This window comes from Kryptolebias marmoratus, linkage group LG4, assembly GCF_001649575.2.
Source record: "Kryptolebias marmoratus isolate JLee-2015 linkage group LG4, ASM164957v2, whole genome shotgun sequence".
Lineage (NCBI taxonomy): Eukaryota > Metazoa > Chordata > Actinopteri > Cyprinodontiformes > Rivulidae > Kryptolebias > Kryptolebias marmoratus.
This window is the reverse complement of record NC_051433.1, coordinates 10,132,221-10,147,707: the sequence shown is the minus strand read 5'-3', so window position 1 is coordinate 10,147,707 and position 15,487 is coordinate 10,132,221. Positions and strand designations below refer to the sequence as shown.

At 37.2% G+C, this 15,487-nt stretch overlaps 1 protein-coding gene across 1 annotated transcript in view; it reads right to left on the bottom strand.

The window, feature by feature from the left end:
- Positions 1-15,487, bottom strand: part of pparg (peroxisome proliferator-activated receptor gamma) — a 31,549-nt gene that overhangs the window by 4,126 nt on the left and 11,936 nt on the right. Inside the window, exons 2-5 of the mRNA XM_017408856.3 lie at positions 11,184-11,477; positions 10,797-10,963; positions 7,561-7,699; positions 2,506-2,705 (exon numbers count right to left, since the gene is read on the bottom strand). Coding sequence (XP_017264345.1) covers positions 2,506-2,705; positions 7,561-7,699; positions 10,797-10,963; positions 11,184-11,477 — 800 coding nt within the window. The remainder of the gene's footprint in view (positions 1-2,505; positions 2,706-7,560; positions 7,700-10,796; positions 10,964-11,183; positions 11,478-15,487) is intronic.

The window sequence follows — 15,487 nt, the reverse complement described above, 5'->3', positions numbered from 1 at the left end:
AAAAATATACAGGATACGACAGAAAAACTGAAGAAAAACATAATTAGAAGAAGACAGACTTTTTACAGTGCATCAGTGAACACTATTGCTAAACTAATGCATAAAATATATATTGCACAAAAACATTGAAATCATCTAAATTTACAGATTAATTTAGTTAATTTTTGAAATGTTCGGAAAATAAAGACTCTTCTGTTCCTCTCTGTAGTAAAATATTTTTACACATCAACTCATATCAAGGCCTTGCTTGTTAAAAAATGTAAATAATCTACAAAAGACAACAATAATTTACTCCCAATTTGTTTTAGGAGGTACACTGTGATTTAGTAAATAACCAAGGAGTGCCTCAAACAAAGAGCTGATTCAGTGTCATTTAGTTCCTATCTCTGTTTTGAACAGTCAAAACAAGCAGACCAAGGAGATGAAGAGCAACCTTGAGCTGGTCAGACTTTACCAAAGAAAAACATAACACACACACACACACACAAATCCCAGAAGTTTAAAAATACAACACCAACATTAAGATTTAAGCCACTCATAAATTTTTCTGTATGTCGTGGGCTGACACTCACTTCGAAGCAGAATATCAAAACTTGAGTTCTTCTGTAGAATTAAATCATATCTGTTGAATGTTTTAGGATTTAACTGATAAAGCCAATGAAATTAGAATAAAGAATGTGTTTTATTAATGGTTACCCTTGCTGGTAAAATTACTTCACATTTATAGTGTTAGAAAATATTCCCAATTCTCATGTTGACAGTTTTATATAAAGATAGTATTTATTAGAACTCATAATATTACCATCATGTCATCAGTATCAGCTCACAAATACTTTGAATTCAAGTTTAGTTCTGAATAAAAATGTTTGACTGGTTGTTGCAAAGCTACAAAAGAAGTTTGATGACTATTAATCTGTTTCTGCGTCTGCTATCAGTCAGAATCAGTTGCACATCTGCCCAAACGGGAGGTGCATCCATAATATTTATGTCAACATTTATTATTTAAACTTGTCTCTAGAAGAAGTGTGCGCTGTACAAACTGACAGCAACACATCAAAATAATGTAAAAGTGCACTCTGGGATGAAGTATCAGTCACATAAAAGTGGACAATGTAGCAACATGTAGCATAATACTACAAAAAAAAACTATAATTATCATAAAAAATGTAATGCTTACTCAAGAGTGATAGGTTTGTCTCTTTTAAGTTCCAATAGACTAATAGTGTAATATAATATAATACAATTACTTTAAAATCACATATATATCATAAAAGACGTCCCCAACTAAAAACATGTCTAACTAAAAAACATTCAGATGCTTTTTCAATGCGTTTGATGCAAAAGAACAAAATGAAGTTCATAATTGATTTAAATTTCTATAATCTAAAGACAATCAAAGGCTTTTGAATCACACCAAGTAAAAAGTGGGTTAAACTAATCTGATCAGGAAGAAATAAGTAAATTAGACTCTGACACCAGTATCGTTTGTTTAGAATAATAGTTTTAAACCAGCTGTTTGGAACGGTACATCCAAAGTCATCGACTGATTAAAACCAATACCTAAAATTCTTGAGCTGACCAAACAAAAATCCCCTAAAGAGCCAAAGGACTGCCTGAAATATCAAAGCATTCAAGCACAAAAACCCAGAAAGGTAAGATATCTCTCTCTCTGATGAGTTTTCTGCTGACCCCGTTCCCCTATATGGATGAACAAATTTTCAATTGTCTTGATGAATTAGTTGAAGTGGCAGCATTTAAACTACTGCGGGACTGAAAACTAAAAAGATCCTCCAGTTTTCACAGCCACTGTAATCTGAGATTTTTTTTTTAACAGCCAAGACTTGAAGAAACCAGTTGATCCACTTTTCCTGTTAGAGCTGCGATAATAGCGTGAAAAGGCCTCGTGTGCACAAACAGCACTAGTAAAAAAAAAAAATTCTACCACATGCGTATGTAAAGATAAATTTTTTCCAGCTTAAAGCTTTAAAAATCTTGTAGAATCCCACAGCAGCGATGGAGCTAATTAGGACTGTCTGTCGTACTAAAAAGCTTGTAATAGGGAAAAATTCAAGACTCAAAGTCAAAGAACATTTTTTTAAAAGTTCTAAATCTTGGGTTTTCTTGTTATCCTTCCAAGTATGACCCCCCCACCCCCCCCACCCNACATAAGCCAAATGTTCACTGTACATCACATTCACATGAGAGACAGAACAGCTCAACTGGTTCAGCAGCCCAGATTAGGGCAGGACAAGAATGTACCGTAAATGCAGATAAATCTAAAGATAACTCATGTCAAATATTTACAGTCCTAACTGTTGAGAGAGGAATAGGTTCAAGTGTAGCTCTAATATCACGCCCTCATTTTCCATCCAGTAATACCTTCAATTAGAATAACTGACTAATTGTCTGTACTTCAGTCAAAGTTGTGTCTTCAATCAGTGTTTCTACCCAACATTTATTCAGAATTTACTGACAGTAAAGTGGAACTAGTGCAGCACTTCTTACCACTTTTTCTCCTGTCTTCCCAGAGAGGATGGCCCTGGCCTTGGCCTTGGTAAGGGGGAAATATTTTAGATAGGCCTCGTACAGATGCCGGGCCAGAGCCCTCAGATCTGCTGCCTCCGGGTGCAAATGCTCCATGTCAGACGAGAACTCGGCCAGCAGTTTCTCCTTCTCCGCCTGGGGCATTCGGCCAAAACGAATGGCTGGGAAAGGAAACAAAAATGTAGATTTGAGCACCGAGGAAAAAAAAAAAGACATTGCAGACCTATTCAGAACAAATACACAAAAGTGATAGACCTGAAGTTGGAAGATTTCTTCTAATACTTTCAAAGTGAATAAAAAAAAAGAACTCTATCCATTCATTTTCTTTACCCGCTTCTCCTTTCCGGCTCGCAGGGAGCTGGTGCCCATCTCCAGCCATCACTGAGCAAGAGGCAAGGGACACCCTGGACAGGTCACAAGTCCATCACAGGGACACACAGAGACAAAATAGGCAAACAACCATTCACACTCTCACTCACACCTCGGGACAATTTAAAAGTTACCAAATAACCTAACATGGATGATTTTGGTCTGAGGAAACCGGAGTACGTGGAGTAAACCCATGTTTGAACAGGGAGAACATGCAAACTCCACCCAGAAAGGCCCCAGGTCCGATCCTGTAACCTTCTTGCTGGGAGGCGACAGCTCTAACCACTGCACCGCTGTGCCACCTGCTTCACAATGAGCAACAAATAAATTTGGCGTTACACTAGCGGACATTTTAGGACAGACCAAAAAATGTAGTGACTGAGAAAAGAGCCCTTACCTTTCCAAACTAGAGGCTGCCACACTTTAGTCATTATAGGTAATAATGTAAGTTTTCTGTCTATATTTTTTACCTGGTGGGGGTTTAAGTTACATAAAACTGAGACTCACAAACAAAAAGGCCTCAGTTGCCGTGTGCTCTAAAACAAACCGCAAGCCTTCGAAGAAGCATTTTGAATGCCATGTTAGTCACAATACTAGGACACAATAAATAAAATCTTTTATTCTTTTTTCCCTTTAGTTGAGTAATTTCAGTAAGAAAAAGACAAACGAAACTCGGACCTAAACTGCCTCACATCACATGACAGACAAGAGGCCTGTGGCCCCGTCTTGTTCCTTCTTCTGACTAGTTAGCCACATGGAAAATATTTGTTATTCAAAACATTATCCAAAACACAGCTAAGACTAATATCTATAGCATTTAAGCTCAATCTTAAAATGTGTTTAATCAAAAACTAAAGTTCTTTATATGCTGTCAGGTTTGTTTAGTTTCATGATAGATCAGTGAAACGATCGGTGAATTAGACATTTGTCCAGAAAAATGCCTTTTTTGTCTACAGCTAACAAGTAGTTAAAACCGAATAATACAGAAATACAGAAAAACTGCATCGGACGGGTGACGTGTTTATTTATTCCTATTTGTTTTAAATAGTCCACGTTACCTTCCAGCATCACAATCAGGCCATTTGTCATTTCATTCATTCACACAAAAGCAGTTTTTACAAGATGGAAAGTCAGATTTCTCAATGTTAAAAGACTGCACCCAGGCAGAGACAGACGTGAAGTAAATTCTCAAACAGCTTCTACAAACGAGTCTCACTGGCAATGTCAGCGAGAGAGCAGATCTTTTAACAACACATGATGAATGATCCTGTGGAGTTTTTATGAGGTGTGTCTCATGACGCATTACAATTATTCCTTCACCTTGATAATGCCTTGGTAATTTCGTTTACACGGCTCAATGAAAAACGATCCCTTTCCCCTCGCATTTCTCCTCTCCTTCCCTTTCTTTGCAGCTGGTAATAATACACTGAACATTTACAAATAAATGTGCCGGACAAAGAAGCCCAGATTGATTTCATTTACAAAAGGAGTGCTGTTTTTCGCTGTAGAAATGTCCAGACTAGCTCATTTAAAATTTAGGCGGAATTGTCAGATTTTCTAAGTTAAATTTTTACAGTATTCAAAGTTTGACATTGCCTAAGTTTAGTTTTATTAAATAAATTAGTTTACATTATTTATTGTGGGTTAACAAATATTCATAAAACCAAATCTTCCTGAATCATTTCCATTAATAAAGTTATATTGCACCGATAAAATTGAAATTGCACTTTAGATTCTTTGCTGATTATAATGAGAATAAAGGGCAATTTTGTGCCATGACGAAGCCAAACTGTTTCCTAGGGTGGAAATCATTAATTATACCTCGCCTCTATTCAAACAGGCACTCTGTTTTTACTGCAGCTTTGTGTGCTTGTGTAACTCTGTTTGGTGAATGCACACCTTGAGCAAATTAATACAAACTAAAGTGGGTCTACCACTTGTTGGGCAACGAGCCTGCAGCAGTGACACAGCATGTTTGGAGAAATCTGTTAAACTCTATGTGCTCTGGCATGTCAATCATTGATAAGTTAAAAACCCACACCGGGCACATTTTCAAAGCACCGGCTGTAAACCCCGTGAAGTAACACCAAAGAGATACGAGTGAATGTGGAGGTGGTTAGACAGAAAGAGAGATAAACAAACCAATTATCGTAGATTCTAACAGTAAATGTGCAGAGGTTCTGCTGATAAATCTGTGTTTGACAAAAAAAAAAAGCTCCTGGCAGGAAAAGAAGTAACCATCTGAAAGGTCGTCGTTGTAGCACATTTGATAAGTTTTCAAAAATCTTTCATTGTTCATGGTAAGAAACGGGGGAGCAATATGGTAAAATCAAAATTATTGCTATAACCAGACAGAAAACATCCTTTAAGCTTTATTTTAAATATTTTAGCTTTGATTAAAAAGCAGCAGATGTTGCTACTTAATGAAAGTAATGGTAAATACAATTTTTTTTGACATTGTATGCTTAACTAAACTACCTTGGTTTTGTTTTTTCCCCCTAAGGTACAACTGAACTCATACTTTGATTAATTTTTGAGACTTTTTCCAGTATATTTTATGTACTTTACCAGAGAACAGATACAATTTATCAAATTGTGCAAATCTGCTCAAGTTATTCCTCTGGTGACAGCAGCTGAAACAAATCCATTATTTATTTAATTATGTTAGATCAGCGACATCATGGGCATTTTTAATTTAAAGTTATTGAACGAGAAGTCGTGAAAAATTCTTAGATATCCCCTGAGGTCAAAAAGTGAACACATTGTAAGTTGTTACACCCTAACAGGTGCAACAAAACCAACAAGAGAGTCGAAAAGCTGACAGTCAAGCTCAACCTAAATCTGCTCCTATAGCCACAAGCTCCACACCTGAGGAGGTGGAGTCAGTCAGGCTTCAGCGACCAACAATGGCTCACACGGTAAAACCAGTACCTACACAGTGGTGGGTGAGGAGCAGGATTAAACGCTGTGACGCTGTAGTCAAGCATGTAATATGTTTGTTATAGAGTTTGCAAAGTTCAGTCATCTGATAGTTTTCATCTCTGTATTTCAGTTATCTGACTATAAGTGTATGAAGTGCAACTAAAAGCAGATTTGATGTGTTTGCAGGTGGTTGACGTGCAGGAAGCAGGCGTAGCAGCATTCAGGCATTCAGCGTCCCTGTCCTCCTGTGCGTCGGTAAAAACAATGGTGTTGATGAAAGATGGCTGAAATAAATATAGGTTTGGATTTCTCTGGATTTTTGATTTTTTAAACTAACTTGAATGTGAAAGTAATAGTTTAAAAACGATAAATAGCAGCGAGTCCATAATAGATGGTGGGGAATAACCAAACACATTTTATTCATCATAAAAATAGTTATCTCCTCATGTTACTATCATATTGTAATATGTCCTTACTGTAAGGAACAAAATCTGATATTTGAAAGAACCACAATCAATGTATTTTCAAGTATATGTACAGTGAAAGTGTTCAATTGATATGACTGATGTGCAAACATAAAGTGAGACGATGTGTGAAATTAAAACTGTAAATCCAAAACTTTTGTGTATTCTGATGATGACAAACCAGAGAAGACATAAACAAGCGACGCTAAATGTATATTTATGGGAATGCAAAAATATATATATTTTGAGGACCGGAAACATTTGTTCACTTTTTTAAAATTTATATTGATAATATAATATTTACTACTCTGGCTCATTCTTGCAGTTAAAGCAACAAAGTATGAATATTGTATGCACAGTTGTTGCACGGTTCTCAGTAAAGTCCCACCACACTGGCATGAAAAATAAAGTGCAAAAACTGAGTATAAATGAAGAGCTTCTAGGGGGGGTTAAAGTTAGCTGTTAACCACAATCGAATCTTTGAAGGATGTTTAAGGTTGGTACACAGAACACTAAACTAGTGACGGGAACTGAAATATGCCCCGAGGGTTGCTGTAAAGACCACAAGGCAGCGCTGTAATTTGCTACAGACGTTGCCACCACACTTCTGAGACTAAATTTGCAGCAGTGTGGCAAACAGCGTGTTTGCTGTTCTCAGGGGGCATCGGAGGAAAAGACGCTGCCTTGTGAAGACAAGTTTCCTTGACCACAACCTAAAAAAAAAAAAAAAAGTACTTCTTATCACCTGCCGCCATGAAAAACAGGCGATCATGTTATTGTCTGCGTTTGTGTGTGAATGTGTGTCCATGTGTTTGTTGGACTGTTTGCAAAATATCTCATTAACCCCTGGACACATTTTAATGAGACTTTCAGAAAGAAATGATCTACAAATAGTTAACTTTTGGCGTCAACTTGATTAAAGATAATTACTAACTGACCTTAGTAACCAAAAAAAAAGGCTCTAACTTAGTTAAACTTGAGTTAAAATTCAGTGGGAGTAGCTGAGAGTCATACTCATCACACAGTCTGAGCGCTAACAGATCTTTGTTTAAAACTTCGGTATGTAAGGTGATGTGCACTATGTATACCTTTGTAAGAAAACAGGCACGAAAAGCAAAACAGCAGAACAAAAAGCAGCTTGTTTTTGTCATTTGGATAAGATATAATTGAATTACCTTTACATTTGAGATTATTTTATTTTTAATATATAGTTATTTTATATTTTAAGCTGTTAAATGTGTTTAAGACATCATCTTCTTACCGTTGTGGGACATGCCAACATTAAGGCACTTCTGGAAACGACAGTATTGGCATTTGTTCCGGGACTTTTTGTGAATGCGACAGTGAAGCTCACAGTGATCATACACCAACTTTAGCCTGATGGTCCGTCTGAAGAAACCCTACAAGAAGAAAGAGACAATTACTACAGCTAAAGACATTGGAAACTTTTATTGTGTGCTTTATTCTAACAATTCTGTCACGTTTTTGTAACTTGTATGATCATAGTGCAAGAAATGGTCCCATTCGGAAAAAGAACTGAAAAATAAAATTGAGAGAATATTTATGGAATACATCAAGCCTTTAATGTGTATGAAACACCAAAAGGTACTGGCAAACACTTCAAGAAAGAGATGGCGACTACTAATGTTTATTTCCAGCCACCAACCTTAAAAATGACTTTGCATTTTGCGATCAGTTTTTAATCTGAGAAGGAATAAATCATTCTTCTGACAAATGTATCTAAAGAAAGATTGTAGTTCAGGGTGTGCTTTCACATATCAACCTTAGGACCAAAGAAGCCATAAGTCTTGGGCTTATCACAGCCAATAAATTTGCAGCCATGGTCAACCACCAATATGCACACTCAGTCAAACGTTTCTGATGACTGAAATGTTTATCCATGCTCATTGTAAAACCTGATAAACAGATGAATATACTGGAGTGTAGTAGATCTAAAAGGAAACCCTCTAAGTTTTACAAAAACTATTTTCATGTAGACTCAGAAACCCCCATCAGAACTCTAAAAGCATGTTGGCGCATTCATCATCTACACTGCTAAGACCCAGATGTTTCTTTTTTAATCGTAGGTTATTTACAGAAGGAGGAAGTTAAAGGGGGTCAAGACTCCACCTCAATAAAGAATGTTTTCTGTTTTGAAACAATTAGGAGATTGCCTGCTTGGCTGACCCCCCTCTTCTGCTGCGTTTCCCCTGAGACCTTAGAAGAACAATAACGACTCTACCTTCTTTTCATTCAGCCCAGAAACGTACAGTTTGACAGAGGGGCAGAAAAAAAAATGTGTACCCTTTTGCACTACAATAGTCCTAACACTATTTAAAAGGTGTCATTTTAACTCTAAAGCTGCGGTTGTTGTTTTGCACTGGACAAAAATTACATTGTATGCTATTTTTAAATAAACTGACAAAAAAAATATATCTTTGAATGCAAGAGTCCTATACAACGTGACTTCAACGTAAGGCTAAAACCTGTATTATTCAAGTCTACATGGGAAAAATTTTATCTGGGATTCTTTTGTTGTGTTAAGTTTAATTAGGATTGCAAGTAATCTTTCTATTAATCTACTGATTTATCAAGAAAAGAATGCATTAGCAAATTTGCATTTCCTAATGCAAAATAACTTGTGTTTGGTGTCTGGGAGATTTTTTTTCCTTTTGCTGAAATGCTGTATCAATAAAGTTGTCCGATACTTGTAAGCTACTTTGTTTTACAACAGACATCTTATACAATATTCTTGTGGGGATTTTTTTTTGTTTGAAATAATCAAAAACGTTGTAAACTTGATCCTCGCCGTCTGAGTTTTCCACCCATCTTTTCTCTTAATCTGCTAGTTTCACTCAGAGTAGCGGTGACCTGATGCCTATCTCCAGCAGCCACTGGGTGACAGAGGTGGGGGTGTCACCCTGGATAGATTTGCAGTTCATCTCAGAGACAAAGAAGAAAGAAAACCATTCACGCTCTCACTCACACCTAGTGACACTTTAGAGCTACCTGTTAAACCTAGCATGCATGTTCTCGGTCTGTGGGAGGAAACCCGTGCATGCATGAGATCATGCAAACGCCATACAGAAAGGTCGCAGCCGGGCTGTGAACCTGCAACCTTCTTGCTGTGAAACAACAGCTCTAACCACTGTTGCACCTCTTTTCCATTCCATCAAACCAAACCAGTTTCTGGGCTTCTTTACACATCTATCTGTAGAGCTAGTTAACCCTCCTGAAGCCCTCAGAACTGAAGAAAGGAGGAGAAGGCCACGGGAGGGCTGAGAGCGTGCATATCTGAGTTTATATGCACTAAAAGAGCCCCTGCTTTGTGTTGAAACACGTTTATTCTTCTTATACTTGTGGCAGCACAATGATAATGACATTCAAATGTTTAGAGGATGTGTGTGTGTGTGTGTGGTTGTTTTAGCCTTTAATTAACAGGATCAGACTAATTGATTCCTCCAAAATCAATAAATAATCTGTACACTAACTATGACTAAGACTGCAGTTGACATGAACATCTTGTTAGGAAAAAAAAATCAATAAAAAGGTAAATATTGTCTTAATAGTATTTAATCTAATTATCTATTAGCATTTAGTATTTTAATTTAGCTTACATGTGTATATGTCTACAGTAGGCATACTACCTTCTGAGTAACTATATTTTTAAACCTGTGAAAACATCTTGGAACTGAACTGAAAGATGCATACAACAAGTGCTGAAACTGAAAAATCTTCTCATTTGTGATTGGAACACACTGCAAGAATTTTTAGTTCATCTTCCTATAATGTCAAAATATTTCAAAGAAAATGGAAATATGTCTGACACTTCACCCACACTCTATCAGTTATTTATACTCCATACAGACAATGAAGACAGACACACTGACGAAAAGTTTAAGGGGTTGGCTGTATTTGCAGAGGCACTTGCCTGGGCTGAACTCTTGAGGAGTGGAAAATGTATATGGCTTGTGGTTAGAGTGACAGACATCAAACAGATAAAAAAAATGCCCACTTCTCTCCAAGCATATCACAATTATTGATTCCACTGACATGTAGAAGATGACACAGAGTGACAGAAAAAAAGGAAGAGTGACAGAGAAACAAAACTTAACGGTTCAAAATAGAAATTAACATTAGCTGATGCAATTCTGAAGTGGTATTACGACCACTGTTTATGTAATCTACAGCAATCTTTCATAGATTTCTAAAATAATTGAATATATACATATATATAAAATTTTATTCCTGTTGACCTTTTACAAAGAGTCTGCTCCATTTAATCTATCATTTGAGTGTTTTATTTATCATTGTTGTCATGTTCATTTAAGAGGATTTGTTACTTTTTGAAGATCTAAACTATTGTTTGTTTTTTTTAATAGTGTTACCTTGACTAACCAAAAAAACAAACAAAAAAAAAATTGTAAGCAAAGAGACAGTCTGGGCTTGTTAATTTCTCTCAGTTTCATCTTCATTTGTTGTGTCTTTCAGGCCTACCTTACAGCCCTCACAGGCATGGACGCCGTAATGAAACCCTGAGGCTTTGTCCCCACACACACGACACTCGATGTTTAATGTAGTTGCTGACGTATCGTCTGGAAACTTGGAGAACACGGGGCTGTCAGAGTACTGCGGAGGTGACTCGGGCTCCAGCTTGATTGAATCTGATAGCACAAATAAAACCAAAAAGTCAGCATATTTCATATAAAGGAACAACATTTAACTTTTTAAGCCTGGTTTTATCAAATGAGATAATCTCCAACCAGGTGTAAACCTGATTAACTGAGGTCTCAATCCTTTAATATATCATGCAAACCAAGTTTAAACGATTTCAATAAGAAAAAGAAATAGTTGACATGTGAGTGATCCACAGACTGGGCTTACTGTGTGTGTCCTGTTCTGTCCTGTAGCTGTGCATGTTTGTGTAGTCCATGTTGGTCAGGTGTTCTTCACTCAGTGATGGACTGATGTCGTAGGCCACACCAGCGGATGAGATGGAGGACACAAGCGGGGGGGACAAGGAGGAAGGGATGGAGGAGGAGGAAATGGAGGCGTAGTCCGAAGTCAACAAATGTTTCATGTCAAGGCAGTGGGAGCTGTCGTCCAGCTCTGGCAAGTCCACTGTGCTCAGGCTGAAACCAACAGGCCAAGCCAGGAGCTGCTGAGTGTCCACCATGTCTACAGGGCAAAAAGAAGAAGAAGAAAGGAATCATTAGCTGATGCATCATGATACAGAAAAGCAAGGAAGTGATAACGTATCACGTCTCGACTTTGTGTGGCCTTGAAAAAAGAAAGCAGGAGCCATTGATGGAAACAAAAATAAATGTAGAAAAAACTCACAAGACAACAGAAATGAATAGACAATTTGAAAGTATATATTTTAAGCTCATGTGTAACATTCCACTGAGAGTTAATCATTAAAATGTCCACTCAGAAAAGTTCAAAACATTGGGGCGGACACGCACACTCCCATACAAACATCACGACCAGCACCCTCGGTCCTCCTGCTCATTCCTGCAGTCTGACTGTTATCAAGCAAGCAGGGAGGCAGATTGTGTCACAGGGAGTACAAGACGAACTCTGGCAATGAGGAACGTCTCTTCTGTTCAAAACACTGTCTTCCTCTGGTGCTGTTTGGGTGGCTAGTGGTGAGATTGCCTAACCAAAGGACAAAGAATGCAGGCCAAGGATGCAGAACTGGTTTTTGGAGAAAAAATAAAAAAATAAAAAACACTTTCTGAGCACTGAAATGTTTTACACCTGGGTAGAAACTTAAAATTGTACATGGAGTGGTCATGAACATTTTCCAACATGTATTTCTGTCAATTCTTGATTGCTCTTAGGGCTTTCATTGTCATTCATTTCATTAGCAAGACCAGTTCTTTATTAGATTTGGTCTTTTAATCAGACACTATGATACTTAAAATAAGCCTACAAAACATTCTGGAAATGGGTTTTGTTATAGTCACCTCTTTATTCTCAGTGACACAGAATAATAGTTTTTTTTTTTCCAGTCAGTCTAATATTTAACACAGATCGTCAGATATTGGAGGAAAAAAAGAATCAGCTGAGATGTTTAAAGTCCAACCATCAGAGATTACTACAGTTCACATAAAGTAAACCAAACAAAAGACTAAAAGATGGGGGGTACATTTATTTAGGGCTGTCGTGTAAGGAAAAAATTCATAGGATATTTGATAATGTTGGGCTTGTTGCCTTTTCAGTATTTTCCCTTCAGTCATGTAAAAGTGAACCCTGAATGTTTGGGTACAAAAAACGTCTTAGTTTTTGTGCACTGTACTTTTTTTGGTAAAAAAGTTGGCACTTTTATCAAAAGTAGTACTTGTGTGCACTTGTTGGGGGCTGTGGGTTAAACATTTCCTCTGACAGGAAGATGTATTTGGAACTTACCAAAGTAAAGTACTCTGTGATGTTTGTTACAGTTTAAGCACTCAAGCACAATTCAGGACCGCCCTTGTTTTAAACCAGCAATGTAAAAGTAATTGCTACATTGAAATAAGTGACATTATGTGTTTTAAAATATTTGTGTAGAAAAGTATTTCATTTTGTCATATTGTTTTCTTTTTAAATATAAATTTGCCTAAACCTTTATGATCTATTTTAATAATGATCCTGATTTGAACTCAAAGGACTGTCAAAGGGATTGCAACAGTTTATAAATAATCAATAGGGCAAAAGGTTTGTGAACTAAAACACCAGACATGTCAAGTAACCTTTATAACTACCACAAAATCTCAAAATAAACCACAGCCAATCAAACTCCATGTGCCCAATTTATATATATATATATATATATAGAAAAAAATGTAACAAAGAATTATGCAACAGGACAGAGCTAAAATAGTAATGCTCAGATGGCACCAGGTATAAAAATGGCTTGAATGAGTTCCAAATTAGTTGGCAAAACATCCCTTTGGAACAAACATCCTCCCCTTTCAAATGCATATTGTTTCCTTTTTTTACTTGTTTGGAATGTGGCAGCAAAAAAATCAACGGGGGTCCACTTAAAATTCTCATGGACTGCGGTATTGTTCCACAACAGGACAGAGAAATATTGTGTATGTGTCCACATGCAGCAGCTTCCACTGCACTGTAAGCTAATGACTATTAATAACCAAAGAAACCTGGTTATTTTTTCCATTTGCTGGCCGGCTGCCAGCTGATACAAAATTAAAACGGAGCATTGGAGCAATGGAACGACTTGTACTCTTGCTTGGCATTAAGTCACTATATGGGGAAAGAAATCTAATGGGAAAGGAAGAGCTCCAGAAGTCAAAGGCACAAGAGATAAAGCAATGGGTGACAAAGAGCGAGTCCCTGGACCACTTAAAAAATCAAACTGCACCCTGGAGACTCTAAGAGAAAAAAAACCCCTTGCATAAGGAAATTCATGTTTTGTACTCAATGCAGCTTGGAAAAAAAGGCAACCTGACAGTTACACCAAAGTGTTTAAATCATGTCGTAACCGAAGGTGAAAACAAGTTTGGACTGAAACCTCTCCCCTGAGATTGTTCTTGGAAACAATGTAGTGCAAAATCTCTTCGAACTCAAGTTTGTATTTGTGAGTGTGGCGTAGGAAAACAAGCTGTCAGACATTATAAAAGGTGACAAATGATTAGTAAAGGTTGTGTAGTTTGCCCTGCGTTTGCAAAGGCGTGTGCATGTCAGCACGTGTATGGCTGTTGTGCCGGTGTCTTCAGCCAGTTCTCGTATTTCCACGTGTCAGAGCTTGACTTCCAGGTTTGAGTACAGTTTTTAAAAGTCCTTTCTATTATCGATTGCGTCTGTTGTGACACAATAACAGAGTGCTAAGAGCAAGCTGGCAGGCAAGTCTGACAACTGCTATAAGCGAGAATTACACTGACTCAGCTGTGTAGGACTGTGAACAGACCCGCAAATATGTTTTAGATAAAAAAAAAGAGCCTTTTAACTTCAGAAAATACATTTCAATTTTAACGTGACAGCACAAAAGAAGAGTCAAATAAGTGCTGGCATTAAATCTGTATTGCCACATGAAAATAAGTTGCAAAACAGTTAACTTTATGAGTCTGTGCTGCTGTTTCCAAAGTCTGAATGCAATAGCTTTTGAGCATGAGGTAAAATGAAGGAAAAGATGTGAAATCTTTCCTTCAGGGACAGAGTTGCAAAACAAATGTAATGTTTTCTTCACAACAGCAATCACTCTGTCCAAAAAAAACTGAAGCAAAGAAAGGAGATCATATTACTGTACAGATGGCTGGACTCTTTTTGGTGCTTGTGATGCTTAAGTGTGATTGCAATAAATGAACAGACCTTTAATAACTTTTATACAAAGAATTAACAAAACATTGCTATTAGGAAACTATTTAAAATTAATACAACTTCTCTAGAGGGTTTGAAAGCCTTCAACATTCCTATACACGAAAAGACATTTAATGGTCGGGGGGAGAAAAAACATGATGAAGGATTAAAGAGGAGTTTAGGACACTAAAGAAGTGAACACACAAGGTAGTCTGGTACATTTAGTTACGTGGAAGACAAAAGGAAGAACCTGCCCTGCTGCATTCAAGGCCTTAACACTCTTATCTTCAGTCTTTAAGTAAAAACTATGCACCCTGCTTCAGGGCGAAGACCGAACGATTTCTATCAGAAGACCATTCACAGAATAATAATGTATTTTTGTAAACATATATTTTGGTTTCTATATAGCTTGACTATTTGAGTACAACACATACTATCTATTTTTTGAACAGAAGATTTTTTTATACATCTAAATTACTGCAGCAAACTGAAAACAGGTATGAATATGTGCCTTCTCCCTCTCAGAGCTGCATGTTTGCTGAATTTAGCTCAGCTTAACAGTTGATATATCCTTTCACCCATCGAGCCATTTATATTGTCAAAGGTGTTTTCATGAAAAATGTTTATGTGTGCCAGGGAGAGAGAGAGCGAGAGAGAAAGTGTAGAGACCGAGTTGTGTGACTTCCTGACCTCTTCATGTAAAGCAGCATGTGGTTCAGCGTCAGTGACTAAAACAAAGATATGCCCGCCTGCGTGTCTGCCTCACAGTCCCCACATTTTCTTTGAAAAGATTGTAGTGCTTGATTTTTTTTTTTTTGCCTAATTAGTCCTCTATAAGAAAACTGTGGGACTCTGGAGAAGCTCTGAACTGTAAAATTGTGGTTTGT